The 16668-nt window shown below is 33.5% G+C and overlaps 3 protein-coding genes across 6 annotated transcripts; 2 read left to right on the top strand and 1 right to left on the bottom strand.

The window, feature by feature from the left end:
• Window positions 1–851: 851 nt before the first annotated feature.
• LOC112795380 (berberine bridge enzyme-like 17) lies at window positions 852–3619 on the top strand. The gene is made up of 3 exons (XM_072234583.1): window positions 852–1690; window positions 2407–2849; window positions 3281–3619. Exons 1-3 carry the CDS (start codon window positions 865–867, stop codon window positions 3617–3619), a joined length of 1608 nt encoding a protein of 535 aa, XP_072090684.1. The 5' UTR covers window positions 852–864.
• A 1009-nt stretch (window positions 3620–4628) lies between these two features.
• LOC112797807 (pentatricopeptide repeat-containing protein At5g15300) lies at window positions 4629–6478 on the top strand. Its single transcript, XM_025840905.3, has one exon. It carries the CDS (start codon window positions 4763–4765, stop codon window positions 6398–6400), a length of 1638 nt encoding a protein of 545 aa, XP_025696690.1. The 5' UTR covers window positions 4629–4762; the 3' UTR covers window positions 6401–6478.
• A 5128-nt stretch (window positions 6479–11606) lies between these two features.
• On the bottom strand, window positions 11607–16359 carry LOC112797806 (RNA-binding KH domain-containing protein RCF3). 4 transcript variants are annotated; one of them, XM_025840903.3, is made up of 7 exons: window positions 15391–16199; window positions 14188–14610; window positions 13814–14071; window positions 13440–13706; window positions 13294–13358; window positions 13147–13214; window positions 11607–12037 (listed from the first exon to the last, which is right to left on the bottom strand). In XM_025840903.3, the coding sequence occupies exons 1-6, from the start codon at window positions 16024–16026 to the stop codon at window positions 13166–13168; spliced, it is 1698 nt and encodes a 565-aa protein (XP_025696688.1). In that variant the 5' UTR covers window positions 16027–16199; the 3' UTR covers window positions 11607–12037; window positions 13147–13165. The 4 variants fall into 4 exon arrangements, with proteins under 4 accessions (XP_025696688.1, XP_025696687.1, XP_025696686.1 ...); XM_025840902.3 differs by having other exon boundaries at window positions 11888–12550; XM_025840901.3 differs by lacking the exon at window positions 11607–12037 and adding an exon at window positions 12584–12976 and having other exon boundaries at window positions 15391–16359.
• Window positions 16360–16668: the final 309 nt, after the last annotated feature.

Here is a 16668-nt window from a genome sequence, read left to right as displayed (position 1 = left end):
ATGAAGAAAAAATTCATTTCAGTGCCACTAAGTATTTTTTAAATATTATTTTTTATTTAATTTTTTAACAACTAGTACATAAAAATAGATTTTTAAATTAATTAAATAATAATAAATCTTTAAAAAAGTTAACTAAAGACTAAAAATTAAAAAGCAATAATTAGCATTTCTGAATTTATAAATGTGATTAGATTTTTTTTTTCCGATGACTTTTTTATGTTCACCAATGATTCTAAACAGTTGACTATGATAATACTACACGAAGCCCATAGGAAACGGAAAATTGTTAGGAGTTTTTGGTATAAACAAAAACGGCTGCACTTGTATATTAATTGAATGACAAAATATTAATAATTGTGTATAACAAAACAGTAGTTACCAACTTTTTATCTGTTAAAATCTGCCAACTTGAGTTGGGCTGAACATGAAGCCCATCTACTAAATAAAGTCACATCTAAGTTAATCATGGTTTAATTCTAATTTATCACGTGTTGGTAATAGTTGGCAGACTCTCTTTTAATAACGTATACTTTTCCATAACAAAATTATTTTAGTGTACTTGTTAGTTGTTATATATTGATGGAAGGGAATATATCTTTTTAATTAATATTTTTAAGGTAAAAATTTTAATATTAATTTTACGTAAAATTAATAATTAAAAATTATTAAATAATTTAATAAATTTAATTAAATTATCATTTAATAATGATCGATTATTAACTTCACATAAAATTAATTGGAGCGTGAGTTTCTATAACAACATTTTCGAATTTATTTACTCTAACATTAAGGCTATGTATAATGCTGCATGCAACTGCAATTGAGAAACAAGCACCATATTTTCATTTTCATTTCGTAACAACAATGGCGACATCATCATCGTTGCCATTTCTTCTCCTTTCAACTCTGCTAGCAGCCATTGTTGTTCTTCTTCAATCTCCAGTTTCACATGCAGACCTAGATCACCAAAAAGCTTACTTTCACGCTTGCCTCTCAAACAAAGTATGGACAAACCCATCAGCTCCCGTTAGCGTCATCGGAGCTTTATACACCTCCACCAATTCATCCTTCTCCGACATCCTCAACCTCCACATCCACAACAAGAGGTTTAACAGACCAAACACACCCAAACCCATCGCCATCATAACCGCTTTTCATGAATCCCATGTTCAGGCGGCGGTTGTATGCTCCAAAGCCAGCAACTTTCAGCTCAGAATCCGAAGTGGCGGCCATGACTACGAAGGCTTCTCCTTCGTATCAGATATCCCCTTCATTCTTCTCGACATGTACAATCTTAAATCTATTAGCGTCAACATTCAAAACGGCACCGCTTTAGTTGAGGCTGGTGCAACACTTGGTCAACTTTACTATAAAGTCGCGAAGAATAGCCATGTTCATGCCGTCGCTGCCGGAGTCTGTCCTAGTCTCGGCACCGGCGGCCATTTTAGCGGCGGTGGCTACGGCAACCTCATGAGAAAATACGGCCTCTCCGTGGACAACATTATTGATGCAAAAATTGTCAATGTAAATGGTGATATCCTTGACAGAAAATCAATGGGGGAGGATCTGTTCTGGGCCATAAGAGGAGGTGGAGGTGCTAGCTTCGGTGTGATTCTCTCATGGACGATCAAGCTGGTGGCGGTTCCTCCATTGGTGACGGTGTTCAAGGTGAATAGAACCTTAGAACAAGGTATTAAATTTTTGTGTTATTTTTATTTATTATTTTATTTTTTTTACAAATAAAATTTATTATTTAAATACGGACAATAGGCACAAATCAAGTATATTTTTTTAGATCAGGGAGCAATATGGAATAAGAATAATATATTCTTATATATATATGCTAATAATAATAATATATATTCTAATTAGAATTTTTTTTTGTCTTGTTTTTAGAATTATCTAAAAATTTTGGTTGTTTTATTTTATTTTAAAATTTAAAATTAATTTAATAATTAGTATAAATAGATATTATTATTCTCCTATAATACAACAACACAATAATAAAAATGAGATCACTTTAATAAAGATACTAAAATGTATTATGTTATTATTAGACATTTTTATTAAACTGATTAATAATTTATTTTTTAATAAATCAGAACAAAATCGATTTATTATAATAATAATAATAAATCTAATTGTTTGTATTATAATTATTAGATCTAATTTGATCCGATCGAATTAGACCGTCTAAACAGAATATCTTTAAACTTTTTGATAAAAAAAATAAATATATCTCTGATTTTTTATTGTGTGGACATTTAAATCTCTAAAAATTTAAAAATACAATTAAATCACTTAAATCATTTAATTATTCTCAACTATCAACTTGTCGATTGCACCTGAGTTTTCACCGATAAAAAATTCTTGTCTTTTCTTATTCTTTCACTGTTTTATTATAAGGTGTCACCGACATTGTTTACAAATGGCAACATGTTGCACCAAAGCTTCACAGGGATCTTTTCATCAGACTCCAGCACGAGGTGCATCACAAGACGGTTCAAGTTTTCTTCATTGGCGAGTTCTTGGGACGAACTGATAGACTTTTGAGTTTGATGAAAGAAAGTTTTCCTGAACTGGGATTACGCAAAAGTGATTGCCTTGAATTGCCTTGGGTCAACAGCACTGTTTTCTATACAGAAGGTCCAATCGGATACCCAGCAGAAGCGTTACTATTCGAAGCAAAATACCCTGCTCAATCCTACTTCAAGAGCAAGTCAGATTTTGTGAAGAAAATTATTTCCAAAAAGGGGTTGCGATCTATTTGGAAGAAGTTCATCGAGAGTGAGATAATTGTTATGCAATGGAACCCCTACGGTGGAAGAATGTGGGAGATTTCAGCTTCGGCTACTTCGTTTCTGTTGGGAATAAGACACAATTCCCCCTTGAGAAAACACCTTTGACAGAGAAATAAAATAGACACAATCACAACACAAGAATTTAACGTGGAAACTCCAATTACCGGAGAAAAAACCACGGCCGTTGTCAAATGACAACCAGAGAATATCACTATGTGAAAATTGTTACAACACATAGACTTCTTTCTCTCACCGGCACCCCAGTACACCCACACTCTTTCAAAGCAAATATCTAACTACACCTCACAACACTCTCTAATCAAAGAGTACAGAGGAAAAGAAAAATCAGATACAAGCTTAAAGTGTTTCTGACTGGTGCAAAAACAAATGAAGAACTTAGCCTCATATTTATAGCCTAGGCCACCCACTCCATTTGCTATCCTAAGCAATGTGGGACTAATTCAACCAAATCCTAACAGTTTCCTCATAGAGCAGGGAACTTGTTCTTGATTCAGTACTACATGATTTGGTTACAAGATGGAGAAGATATCACTAATCGTAACTTGAATGTTTCAAGGTCCATGTATGAGTTCATGACTCCTTTTGTTTCCAAATTTCCAAGGGAGGCTTTTCATAACTACAGGGACAGAGATATTGGAGCCAATCCAAGCAATGGAACAACCAATGTTGACAGAGCTCGAATTTATGGAGCCAAGTTTTTCAGAGAGAATTTTGATAGACTGGTGAAGGTCAAAACCAGAGTTGACCCTGAGAACTTTTTTAGATATGAACAGAGTATACCACCCCAAAAATATTAACTGAAAATGGATTATTATTTTACTTGGATTGATATGTATGCAATAATAAATTTAAGCAATAATATATGTATCAAGAAAGTCATTTAAGGAATACAGCTTTTATAAATAATTCAAATCTCTTTTATTTTAATCCTTCTACAATAGACAATTAGACTAGTTCATTTATCCACAAAAATTCGTGAGTTGGGTCATCAAAATGTTGAGTCACTTAAATTTTGTACCCCTTTAGAATTCATTCTTTTAACATGTGGCTTATGCAATACCAAACCTTATATCACAGCCATGGGGCATACATTAGCAACTTGCAAGTTGAGAATCAAGCCTCAATTTAAATCTTCTTTAATCAATAAGATACATCATTTCAAATATAAGTTATAGTTGTTGATCTTCTTATGTTTATCATTGAAATACTTAGCTTAATGTTAGTAATTATTAATAATAAGATATTTAAGATAAAAGAAAAAATTATATGTTTGTCTACTATTTCTAATTTTTAATTTGTCAAAAAAAAATGGAGTATATTTTGAAGATGAATGCATTATTTTAATAAATAGTTTATTTATTTCTATATCTATATCTGTTTTAGATAAATTTATATTTTAAATTATTTTTATATTTTTTATTTTAAAACAATTAAAAAAATATGGGCTTGACGATAAAAACACATATTTTGTATTGTCTCATGATAAAATATATTAATCGATTTGAGTTGGGTAATAGTTAGCTCACTTTTAACTTAAATAAGTGTTGAGATTTTGAATCCAATTATCTAAACTTTATTTAAAATTATAAATACAGAACTTGTTTTAGATATCTTTTGATTTTATTTATGAAATATAAATAAAAAATATATATATAATTTAATTAAATGTAAAAGAAAAAACCAGAAACTAATATATTATTTTTAATTTAAAAAATGAGAAATTATAAAATTTTTAAAAACAAAAATTTTTTTGTTCCTACTTCAAATAAAAATAAAATCTTCACCAAATTTTAAAAAAACAACAACAACAACAACAGGAATAGGGAAGGGCACAATCTTTTTAAGTATTTAACTAACACGACAATCTATTTGGAACAACAAAAACTATAACAAGTGTACCTCGTACACTTAAAATTCTTCCTAACAATTGAAGTGAAGACATGTTAGTGTCTAGTTCGTATCCAAAGAAAAGCCACCAACAAGACAGCTTCTACAAGCTCCCACTCATATGGAAGAAATGCACCAACCTCCAATCCCTGAAGCAGATCCACGCCTCCATGATCGTCAAAGGCTTCACCTTCAACACCACTACTTCCCTCACACAACTCCTTTTCTGCACTGCAATGTGCACTTTTGGCCCCACAATACATTATGCACGCAAAGTGTTCGATCAAATTCCCGAACCAGATACTTTCATGTGGACCACCATGATCAGGGGTTTGGCTCAGGGCCCTGATCCCCTGCAGGCGGTTGTACTGTACACCAAAATGGCTGCACGTAAAGTGAGCCCCGATAGCTTCACTTTCTCTTTTCTAATCAAAGCTTGTACTAGGCTATTGTGGGTCAAGACCGGTTCTATTATTCAAGGGAAGGTTTTGAGGCTTGGATTTGGTTCTAATAAGTTTGTTAGGAATAGCCTTTTGCGTTTTCATGCTGATTGTGGTGATTTGAAGATTGCACACCATTTGTTTGATGATGGGGCAAAGGAGGACGTGGTTGCATGGTCAGCCCTTACAGCCGGGTATGCAAGGCGTGGGGATTTGCAGGCTGCGAGAAAGCTTTTTGATGAAATGCCAGAAAGGGATTTGGTTTCTTGGAATGTGATGATCACGGGGTATGCAAAGGGAGGGGATATGAAGAGTGCAAGAAAGCTTTTTGACAAGGTTCCTGAGAGGGATGTGGTTACTTGGAGCACCATGATCTCAGGGTATGTGCTTGGTGGTATGAATAAAAAAGCATTGGAGTTATTCGAAATGATGATGAGGATTGGGGTTTGCCCCAATGAGGTGACATTGTTGAGCATTTTGTCTGGTTGTGCTGATTTAGGAGATTTGGAAATTGGCGAGAAGATACATGAGAAGATCTTGGAGATGAGTGCCGGGGAGCTCAGCATTTTGTTGGGGAATGCTCTTGTGGATATGTATGCCAAGTGTGGAAGCATAGTTAAGGCGCTTGAAGTGTTCCGGTCGATGAGGGACAAGGATGTGACCTCATGGAACTCTGCCATCTGCGGATTGGCTTTTCATGGCCATGCCAAAGAGTCTATTGATCTATTCCGAGAGATGCAGAGGACAGAATTTTGTCCAGATGCAATCACCTTCCTTGGTGTTTTGATAGCTTGCAGTCATGCTGGGAAAGTGGATGAGGGTTGTCAATTTTTTGATCTTATGAGAATTAAGTATAACATTGAACCAAACATTAGGCATTTTGGGTGTATAGTGGACATGCTAGGGCGTGCCGGACGTTTGAAGGAAGCATTTGTCTTCATTGCATCAATGAAGATGAAACCTAGTGCAACCATTTGGAGGACCCTGCTTGGGTCTTGTAAAGTTCATGGAGATGTGAACTTGGCGAAACGTGCAAATGAAGAGCTGCTTAAGATTAGGAGGGATCAAAGTGGCGACTATGTTCTGATGTCTAATGTATATGCTTCACAAGGTGACTGGGATGAGGCTGAGAGGGTAAGGAAGTTGATGGATGACAATGGCGTAAGGAAGAATCATGGGTCTAGCTTAGTTGACAGTAAAAGAGAACCAAACTTTATAACACCCCCGGCACATTTATCAGCATTATTATAGAGACTAGTACAAGTATTTTCATACTTATTTACAGAATAATCATCATCTTATCTAATTTTGCCATTGGCCAAATTCATCTTTATAGCTCTCAGACCATATATGAAAATTCAACTTGTTCCTTTTACATGCATACTTTTCATTTTGAAAAATGTACTCATTCCTTGTGCACTAAATTTCCCACAATGTTGGAAAAAAAACTTGCACCATTTTATTTGGTCATTCTTTTTCTGGTGAAAATCAACCAAGGCTGAGAAGAAGTCCTTTTATAACCCCGCATAAAAGCATATGCATTATTTGTTTGAATCAAAACCTGAGATGAAATTAAGAAGACCAAAGCTAGGTTCTAGACCTAGAAGGTGATTGTGTGCCATCAACATGATCCTTAAAATTACTTTCTTGTAGTCTCTGTGTGTGCATTCGTTTTTCCCTAAAATTATTTGTGCTTTTGAGCTTGAAGCAAAGGAAGAACCATGCTTAAACTATTTGAAGTTTTGAATTTTCTAACACTTTCATTGACAAATTTTTTAAGTTTTAAAGAGTGTGTGCATAAGAGTTTTATTCAATTTGAAGCGCGTAATGATTTATTTGAGATATTGTATGTTGGTAAATTGCTATAATTTTTCTTTTCTGATACATTAGTAAATCAAAATATTGAAACAAATATAAATTGCTTTCAAAGCATTAATTCAAAATAGCTTATTAACGTAAAATGAAGAAAGTATTATAAAAGATAAAAATGGTCAAAGCATTGTGAAACTGATTTTTAAACCATTTTGTTACCGGTGAATTATGAATGACACATCAAATTTCTAGACTTATGTTGCTTGTGCTTAGTGGCCAAAGGGAAGTGATTTTCAATGAACTTCATAAATTATCTTATTGAAGTATCCAAAGAATGTAACAAAAACAATCTAACATAATAATTAATAAATAAATCAATGACTGATTCTATTTCTTTGAATCCGTAAAACTCCCTTAAGAGCATTTTACTGTATAAGTGTATATCATCAAAACATATTTTGTTAAAATTCATTATTTTAATTATTCTTGTGTATAAATGGTCATACCCTCTATTTCTTTTCTTCTTTAAACCAATCACTCGCTTTAAAGGATCAAAATAAATTGTGTTTTAAAAAAAAATAAAAATAGGACATTATTCATTGAACACTCTTTTTTCATGTACTTTCAAATAAGTGAAAGGTAAGCATATCACATATTAATATTTAATTTAGAAAAAATTTAAGACTCAGCAATTTTAATTTATATTGGCCAGTATTTTTAGCTAGCAATCCAACATTTTTAGCCTTTTTAGCTAACAATCCAACATTTTTAGCCCTGCAACCCAACATCAATTTTTTTTAATCAATACTTTTAAATATTTGTTGGCTAACTACTAGTCAAAAATAATAAATTGTGCTGACATTGTAACATTATTCTTTAATTTATTTGAACCGAAAACTATTTCAATTATAAAAAAATTAAGATAATAAAATAAATTTATTTATTTTCACAGAATTAAATTAGTTAAAACATAATTTTAAACAATCATACTACCTGTAAGTTAAATGATTCAAGAAATACACCTTAGATAGTCACCAAAAGTGGTCATATTCATATACAAGCAATCATTTGTACTATTGTAAGTTGTACATGTGAGTAAGTGAGCAAATTATAAATGTTGCAATATAATCATATGTAAATTTGCATGTATGAAGATGAAATCCATTCAATATAATTAAAATGAAAAAATTCCATGCTTACATGGAATCATCTTAGATTTTTAAAAAGAATTACTAATGTTTTATACAAGTGCTGCACTAGGCCAATTTCCATTTTACCATTAATTATATCTTTAGATATTATGAGTAAGTTATAGTTAACTTCAAGACAAATAATTAAATTAAAATTAAATAAAATATCCACTATAGAAATGTAAGGACAAAATTCATCCAAAGAAAATATGTAGCAAAAAATGATGAATATAATTGTATTGAATGCATGCATCATGATGGTTATAATTATATATGCCATAAGCAGTTGAAGAAAAAATCTTAAGCCTTAGACATGGTGAGGAATTTTCAAAATTAAATTTATGGTAGAAACAATGCAATATAATGAAAAAAAATTTGTTCTAAAGTACTTGATCAAAGACATCAAGCTACCTGCTGATGATCAACATCTAGCTATTTTAATTTATACCTTCTGGATTTAATTTATTTCTCCGCTATTATATGTCTAATAATTATCTTTAAAATATTTTTTATGTAATTAATTTCATATGATTCATTGTAATTACATGCAAAAAGTATCACTATCATAAAAGAAAATGACATAACTTAGTGAGAGTGGAAGACAATTAAATTAACATAGATCATTTCTATATGATCATTGTTGTTTGAAACTTTGTAAATAAGAAAATATGTAATAACCAAGTAGCAGTATACATTGTGAGCAAGCTTATCCAACAAGGGAGGGATGCATGTATATTTCATCAAAATGTGTAGCATGAGAGAAAGAGGCTTTTGTGTAGCCAGAGACGACTTGCCAGTTCAATTAGTTAGCGCACATTGAGTGAACAAACAAACTTTACCGGCAAGTCATCCTTGGCTGCCCAAACATGTACTCATTCCCACATGCAAAACATAAGATGATCAAACTGTAATATCACAGTCTCCACTAGTAGATGTCATGTTTCATGCCATTCTTACAAAATCTAGTATTGTAACCAATTAAAGAAGAAGACAACAACATTCTCTGTTAAAATCAAGAGAACTATTTGACACTAAAATAGGATGAAAAGAAAATAAAGAGAAAAAGAATAACCAGGAGAGAAGAATGATATAATTGGCACTCAAGCCTTTGTTAGCAGAAAATAGATGAATGAGAAAGTATGAAGCAAACACCAAAAGACTATGATTAGTTTATATATGGAAAAAGATTGCTTCCACTATTTGATATGTCATATTCCAAAGCATTAAATGAGTTACAATCCTAAGTATGAATTGAAATAATAGATTGAATGACAAAGATATAAAAATAATTTATTCTAAATATATGTTGAGAACATATATTTTATTTTTATCATGACTCTATCTATCTCAGTATAACAAAATATATTTATATTTTATTATATTTATATTTTTATATATATGAATATTGATAGAAAAAAAACTTAATATATAGTAAAATATTCTAGTGAAAAGGCTTCTTAATGCTGGATGTGACATTACACAGAAGGAAAAAATCAATAAATACAACTACTTTATTAGATGCATCTCCATCATCACATGTATGCTTTCAGAATAGGTAGTATTTTCCCATCAGGGTCAACTGATGAAGGGTCATATATTTAAGAGAAGTAGCTTTTAACCTAGATGAAGAAACATATCTCAGTAGTATCGTACTACTTATATGTCAGTACTCAGTTGAGTTAGGTGTATTGAATTTACTGCTTTTGGCTATAAAAAAATACAGCATAAATATTCTAAGAACTCTTGTTAAAAGAAAGTTAGAATTCTTACTCTCTTCTACTTAATTTATTGTGTCTATCTTTGAGGACAAGTTAAAAGATTTTGTAATCCTCTCTACTTCTTTGAATACAATAACAAATATATGTACTCCCTTAATTTTTATAATCCAGTAAAAGACATGCATGGTATAATCGATTTTGTATATAAACAAACATATCAACTTTTCAAATTCTTTTCGTTATGTCTTATTATCTTCATATCATCACTAACTTCTATTGACTGTGAAAAAAACTCAATAATCTTAAAAGCACCTAGGAATTTAAAGAATACATATTAATCACATACCAAATGCAAATTCAAATTAAGATAGGAAAGAACAAAAAAAATTGGTGCGTGACAAAGAGGTAGGACTAGTCTTTCTTGTCCTACATGAAAAGTGAACAAACTATTCTTCTTCACTCCACAAAAGAATGTAGTTTGTTGTTTGGTTAATGTATGCTTACTACTGAAATGCTTTGTTTTACTTGAAGAATGAGTAATTAGCCAATGCAATTAGGTTTTGTTTATATTTTTTCTTTTTTTCAGCATTTACTTATATCTCTCCAAGAAAAAAATGTTAAGAGTTTTGATTGCATGGTGAATTTAAATTAGGTATCTTAGTTTGGGTTTTGTAAGATATTGAATTAAAAATAAAATAAATGACCAAAGTTAAAACAATTATTTAATAATTTCAAAGCTTTCTTTTTGCTTTAAAAAAAATCTAGAGCAAATAAGTGTAATACTCTACAAAATTTTTGGGACTAATAATTTTTAGTATTTGTTATTATTTAACCAACACATTATATATTCTTTTGTGCAAAATTCTATAAATATGGATACAAATTATTACTGATCCTGACAAAAATAATATTTACTGATTATGTTAACATTATTCATACTTTAATAATTCAAAAGAGTTAAGTAAAACATGGAAGAGCACCTTTTGAATATTACAAAAAATGAACACAATATATATCCATAGATGTTCCCAAAAATACGTAAATACATTGTAAACTTCATTACAATTTAGTCATTTCTTATAAAAAAAAATTTGACTAATTGAATTATAATTGAATAACCACCCAAAACACTTATTTTTAATTTGAATTTTGAAATACGAATGTGAATGTCACTAATGCTGGGTAGGGTAGGGTCAAATCCTATCCAAAATTTTATTGAAATTCTACCATATTCTATTCGCAGGTTGAGAATCTCTCAATCCTAACTCTACCCGCACCTTAAAGTTCTAAACCCTATCCTACCTGCAAAAATATTAATTTTTTTCAAAACAAATATAAAATTCAATCATTCTAAATTTCATACATATTAATAAAATAAAAAATAAAAAAACTAAAGATCCAAATTACTAAATTAATTAATTGCTCACTTATTGCAAGTCATTACACGAAAAAAAAAATTGTAAATTCAACTCTCATTTTCTTCACTATATACCTAATTTTTTTAAAATAGGTGCTATATATGTGGTACGGGTAGAGATAAGATAAACCCGTACCCTACCCTACTAGCAGGCATACTCGGACCGATCTCTACCCTACCCACGGGTAGGGTATGAATTTGCCAGCCCTAAATGCCACCGGCTTCTTTTTAAACTATGAGCTATATCTACTAGTCCCAAACTCTCAATTTTGCATCAATGGATATACAATCAATACATTTTCACATATATGAACCATCTATTAAAGCTTCAACTAACTTCACTTGTTTATTATAAAAGAATTAACGATAACCAAACTATAAAAAGACTATACCAGCATGTACTGATTCTGGTCTATTTTAACAACGAAGTTCAATGTATTGCATATTTATTTATAACATGCTTTGGTTAAATTGCGCAACAATGATTCCCCTTATCGAATGAACTCTTCACAAATTTCTTGCTAAAGTCCTATATATTTGCTGTGTACAAGTAGCACAATGATCCATGCTTTATTGCGCAAGACGAGGAAAAAGCATAAAATATTTCAACGGCTACCACACAAGTTCCCCATTGTATTTGCATTAAATTTTTAAAAAATTCATTTTAGAACTGTGCATTGCATTTGCTGCTGCAACTGAGTTACACCATGCAACCTTGCATGCTAAAATGGCCAACGCTTGCATACTAAACCTGTCAAATTAATCCAAAAAAAATTAAGCTGAGTACAGTTAATGTAACGGATCATATGCTAACATATCTATAAACCAACTTATCTGTGCGGGTGTCCAATGACACCTCTCATTCAGGATGAAATTCTAAAATAAAAAGAAACCTAGTGTAATAACTAATAAGCTCTCAAATGCAGCTGAATTCTAAATAAGCTCAACCAAAAGAATATGATGCTCCAGATGCAGAGTTTAAAAATAGACCAACCAAGCACCATTTTGACAAATCAGAACAAAAAAGCAACAAAGGCCATTTCTCCGTGTCACTAAATCCATGCAAGCTACGCCCTGCAAATTGTATTGCCTTAGTTGGTCAAAGTAAATGTATATTATGTCTCTGAGCTTCATTAGTAGAGTCACTGCGTATGTGAAACACCTTCTGAACCTTCAACTCACCACATCCGAATACTCAAAAACTATATGAATTTTCAGTCAAGTGATGCGGCACAACCTCACTTGTTTTTGACACGATTAACACCTGCAAGACAGAATACAGAGAGGCTCCGCCAAATTTTGATGTAAAAGACGCAAGTCAATTACCAGGAATTCACATAATTAAATCCAATCAAACCACAAATTTGGTACTGCATGTAACAGTGAATATCAGGAAAACAAAACCCAAAAGTAATAATACAGGTATACAACTACAGGAGGATCATAGCTACATGGTATTTTAGATTGAAACATCTGAAATAAAGGCAAGCCTTTATGGGTTCTGGGGAGCATATAAGTTATCAAGCTTGGGAATAAGGTAAAATGGACGTGGCCAATTTCAATAGTCTCTACATATGTTTGGTCCTCTCTAGGTAGAGGTGACAAGGTGGACATGACTTTGTTCAAATCCTGGTTCATCTGGTCTTCCAGTTTAGGAGGTAGTAGGCTGTGCGGGCTTCAGAGAGCTCAGCTGTTTGGATGGGAAGGGAAAGGCAACAAAGGGAAAACAACAGTATCAGAATCTAAATGGTACACATAGTTTAGGTTAGGATATCAATTTTGTATATTCTATATGAATGGCCAATATCATACGGAGTTGCTAGATGAAAGATAGAAGAAATCATGATAACTGTATTCTACCTGCATCGACTGACAAATTTTAGTAACCATGGTTTCTCCTCCGAGAAGCACTGCCCTGATTAGACAACCTAGCAATATATAGTAAATATCAGCATTGGCAAGTTTCGGAACACAGAGGACAGGGAAATAGATAGCTTGATTGGTTACCCAGATGCACTACTCCGTCCCAAAGAATAATTTCCATATGCTCCATAAGCACTGCTGTTACCACGCTGAGGATATAACAATAATGAAATCACTACAGAATTCATCTTCAAATGAAATTTTCACAAACTTATATGGTTGCAGAGTACCTGTGAACCTCCATAGCTTCCATAAGCGTCCCCAGAAGGCAAATCACTTACACCTCCATACCCACTTGAAAATGAATGGACACGTCCGTGTGGTTTACCATCTCTACTGTCATAGCTAGAACCATCTGGTGCATCAGCTGAAACAGGGAGATATGTAAGTGCTGGAGGGAATGCAGGCACAGCACGCTCCTTATCAAAAAGGTTTGCTTTCAACCGTGTAAGAACATGTATAAGAGCATCCTTGGCAATATCAAGGTCCCCAGAAATCTGACCATGGAGAACAAGAAATATGATGAACATTCACTATTCAGACTTAACGGGACAATTTCATCTCACCATACAAAGAAAACCATCAAACTATGACAATCCCTTACCATCACCATTTCATCATCTTTAGACGCAATTCTAGGAAGATTTTCTTTTGATAGTATGCGAATGTTAGCTTTTGTAAACCTCCTCATTTCAGCTATTATTGATCCACCTTTACCAATAAGGCAACCGATCCTTGAAGCTGACACCAGAAATCGTGTAGTGAAAGAGATCACCCCTGAATCTCTTTCAACTTTCTCACTGAACCGTGGTTGTAAACGCACAGCTGCATCTATTGTTGGAGAGAATGAATCTTCAAAGTACTGCATTAATCATAGCCATCATGGGTACAGATGTTATATATTATATACATCACATGTCCATACAACAAATTTTTTTTTTCTTTAGAAAAATGTACACTTGATAATAAATATTTCACCTCTTTTGTTGAAATGGTTATTAAGCAGTCATCTCCTTCAGTTGCTGAACTATCAACTTTGATTGTTGCCCCAGACTCCTGCCTAATTTGATTTATTATAGCACCACCTTTTCCTATCACCCCTCCAACGTTAGCAGTTGGACAAACAAACCGTACTGAGAATTCTTTTGAAGAAGCTTCATCCCTTGGAGCTGAATACATGGACCGTGACCAGTCTCCAGCATCACTCTTATATCCACCATAAGCACCCACAAGAGGACCTACTCCCACAATCCCTGCGGTTGGACCCATGAGTGAAGCACTATTTGCATAAGCACCAGGAGGAGCAGAAGTAAGCAGATGCTGAGACCGTGACGGGTTATCATGAAGTTGGGATGCAACTTTATACAGAGCTTTCTTCACCACCACAGCATCTCCAGATATCTGGAGTTTTACAATCGATGATAAAATTATACCACAAATAAAGATATCTACACCACAATGGTTTCCATTCGATCCAACTTACAAACAATTACAAAAGAATTTGAAAACATGCGAACCAAACAACCATCAACTAGAACTAATGCATCCACAACACAGACAAAACCAAGGCATCCATAATAATGAAACTCAATCCATGAAAATGCTTTCAAATTGTTGAAAGCAATTGTTAAGAATTGAAATGCCATTGCTAACATATGATTTTGGTTCACCTTATGTTCCTTGGGTTTTGTTAACTAGTGCTCAACTGACTACAGATTCCAAAAGCAAAAATTTTGAAAAAATTTACGTTATTTTATTCAATGCGTTGGAAATTTGTATATTTTGTTTGTCTAAAACAAACCTCCTTTTGAATCCTTAACTAGTGCGCTACTTATATTTGCTTAAATGGGGCCAATGGCAACACATTAGTATAATAATATTCTTCTTATGTAGACTATGAATGTAACAAGTACTTAAAACAAGGTAATAATTTAATGCAGCGTTCATGATGAGAATTACCAAGGCGATCCATTTTCAGGTAACTACCTACCCGTACACTAACATTATTCGCACATAATATGTTAACAATACACATAATATGATAAATTCTTCCTTCTTTATCTAATCTTGTTGGAGTGGCAATTGAGTGTTCAGTTTCAAATATTATTCAGCACGAATGCAAGTAGATATAATTGGCTAGCTGAAAGTTCTGAGAGTAAATTTCAGACACATTGAGTGTACCTGCACAAGTTCATCGTTGCTCAAGGCGCAACCAGGCAACCGCTCGTCCTTAAGGATCCGAATCTGCGCACCGGTCTCACTCCTGATGCTTTGAACAATCTGGCCCCCTTTTCCGATGACGCAACCGATCTGATCCGACGGCACCAAGAGCCTAGCAGTCACGTGCTTCTCTCTATCATCCTCATCACCGCAATAATCATCTTCGTCATCGCCACCGCCGCCGCGCAAGTCTTCAGCGAGCACTCTTTGGTGAACCCTAAACAGCGCATCCTGCGCCGGCGACACAAAATCGCCGCTATCCTCGAACTCATTCGTCTCATCTGAAACACTGTATATCATAACCACTCGCTCCTCGCATCCTGGAACGGTCTCACCGATCCGAATCTTTGCCTTCGTTTCAGCCCTGAGTTGCTTCACAATGTCGCCGCCGCGGCCGATGACGCTGCCGATCTTACGAACGGGGCAGAGATAGCGGTACACAGTGCCAGTGTCGTCGGAAGGTAGCTGATCCCTGTCCTCGGCGGCGCTAGGGTTCCGGCGCTTGTTTCCGCCGTAGCTGTTGCTGGTGGTGTTGTTGGTTTCGTAGTCGGAGTGAGAGTGAGAGCGCTTGCCGTTAGAAGGTGTTGTACCGGCCATAACGGAAACAACGTAGTTACGTAACTGAATTGAGGTGGTTGGTTACGGTTTCAAGCGAAACGAAAGAGAAAATGAAGTCGCCACTTGAAGAAGAAGAAGAAGAGAAGAGAGAAAAGAGAATCCAAGTTGCAGTGGCAAGCTGGCAATTATAGAGTTTTTTAATATTTATACTTATTGCCACCGCAGTGTTGAGATTTTTATTTTTTATTTCTTTCGCCGCCTCACACTAATAAGTAATAACCCTACAAATCCACTTGTTTTATTTGATATCTTGGATATTTTTCCTTAATCAACTATGGCAATTTTGCTATATCCTTGTTTGGGCTAAAGCATATTTCTAATGTGGGTAACATGCATGTTTTAAGGCTCTTGTCCGTGGATGAAATTGTTCAACATCATGCCAGAAAAGAGTCATGTCCAATAAAGCTGCAGTTAGTCAGTTACTCTTAACGAAAGCTCCTAACTCTATAATCTGGTAGCTGCATAAGGATATGAATATGATAATATCATAATATCAAAGAACAATAACTAAGAGGAATATCACAGTTAATGGATTATGTAAGCATATTTTGAGTTAGAAAATTTGTAATATTTAAATATGTTGGGGTGGAATTAGATATTAGATATATGATAAAATATATA

This window comes from Arachis hypogaea, chromosome 4, assembly GCF_003086295.3.
Source record: "Arachis hypogaea cultivar Tifrunner chromosome 4, arahy.Tifrunner.gnm2.J5K5, whole genome shotgun sequence".
NCBI classification, from domain to species: domain Eukaryota; kingdom Viridiplantae; phylum Streptophyta; class Magnoliopsida; order Fabales; family Fabaceae; genus Arachis; species Arachis hypogaea.
This window is presented reverse-complemented; position numbering and strand designations above follow the sequence as displayed.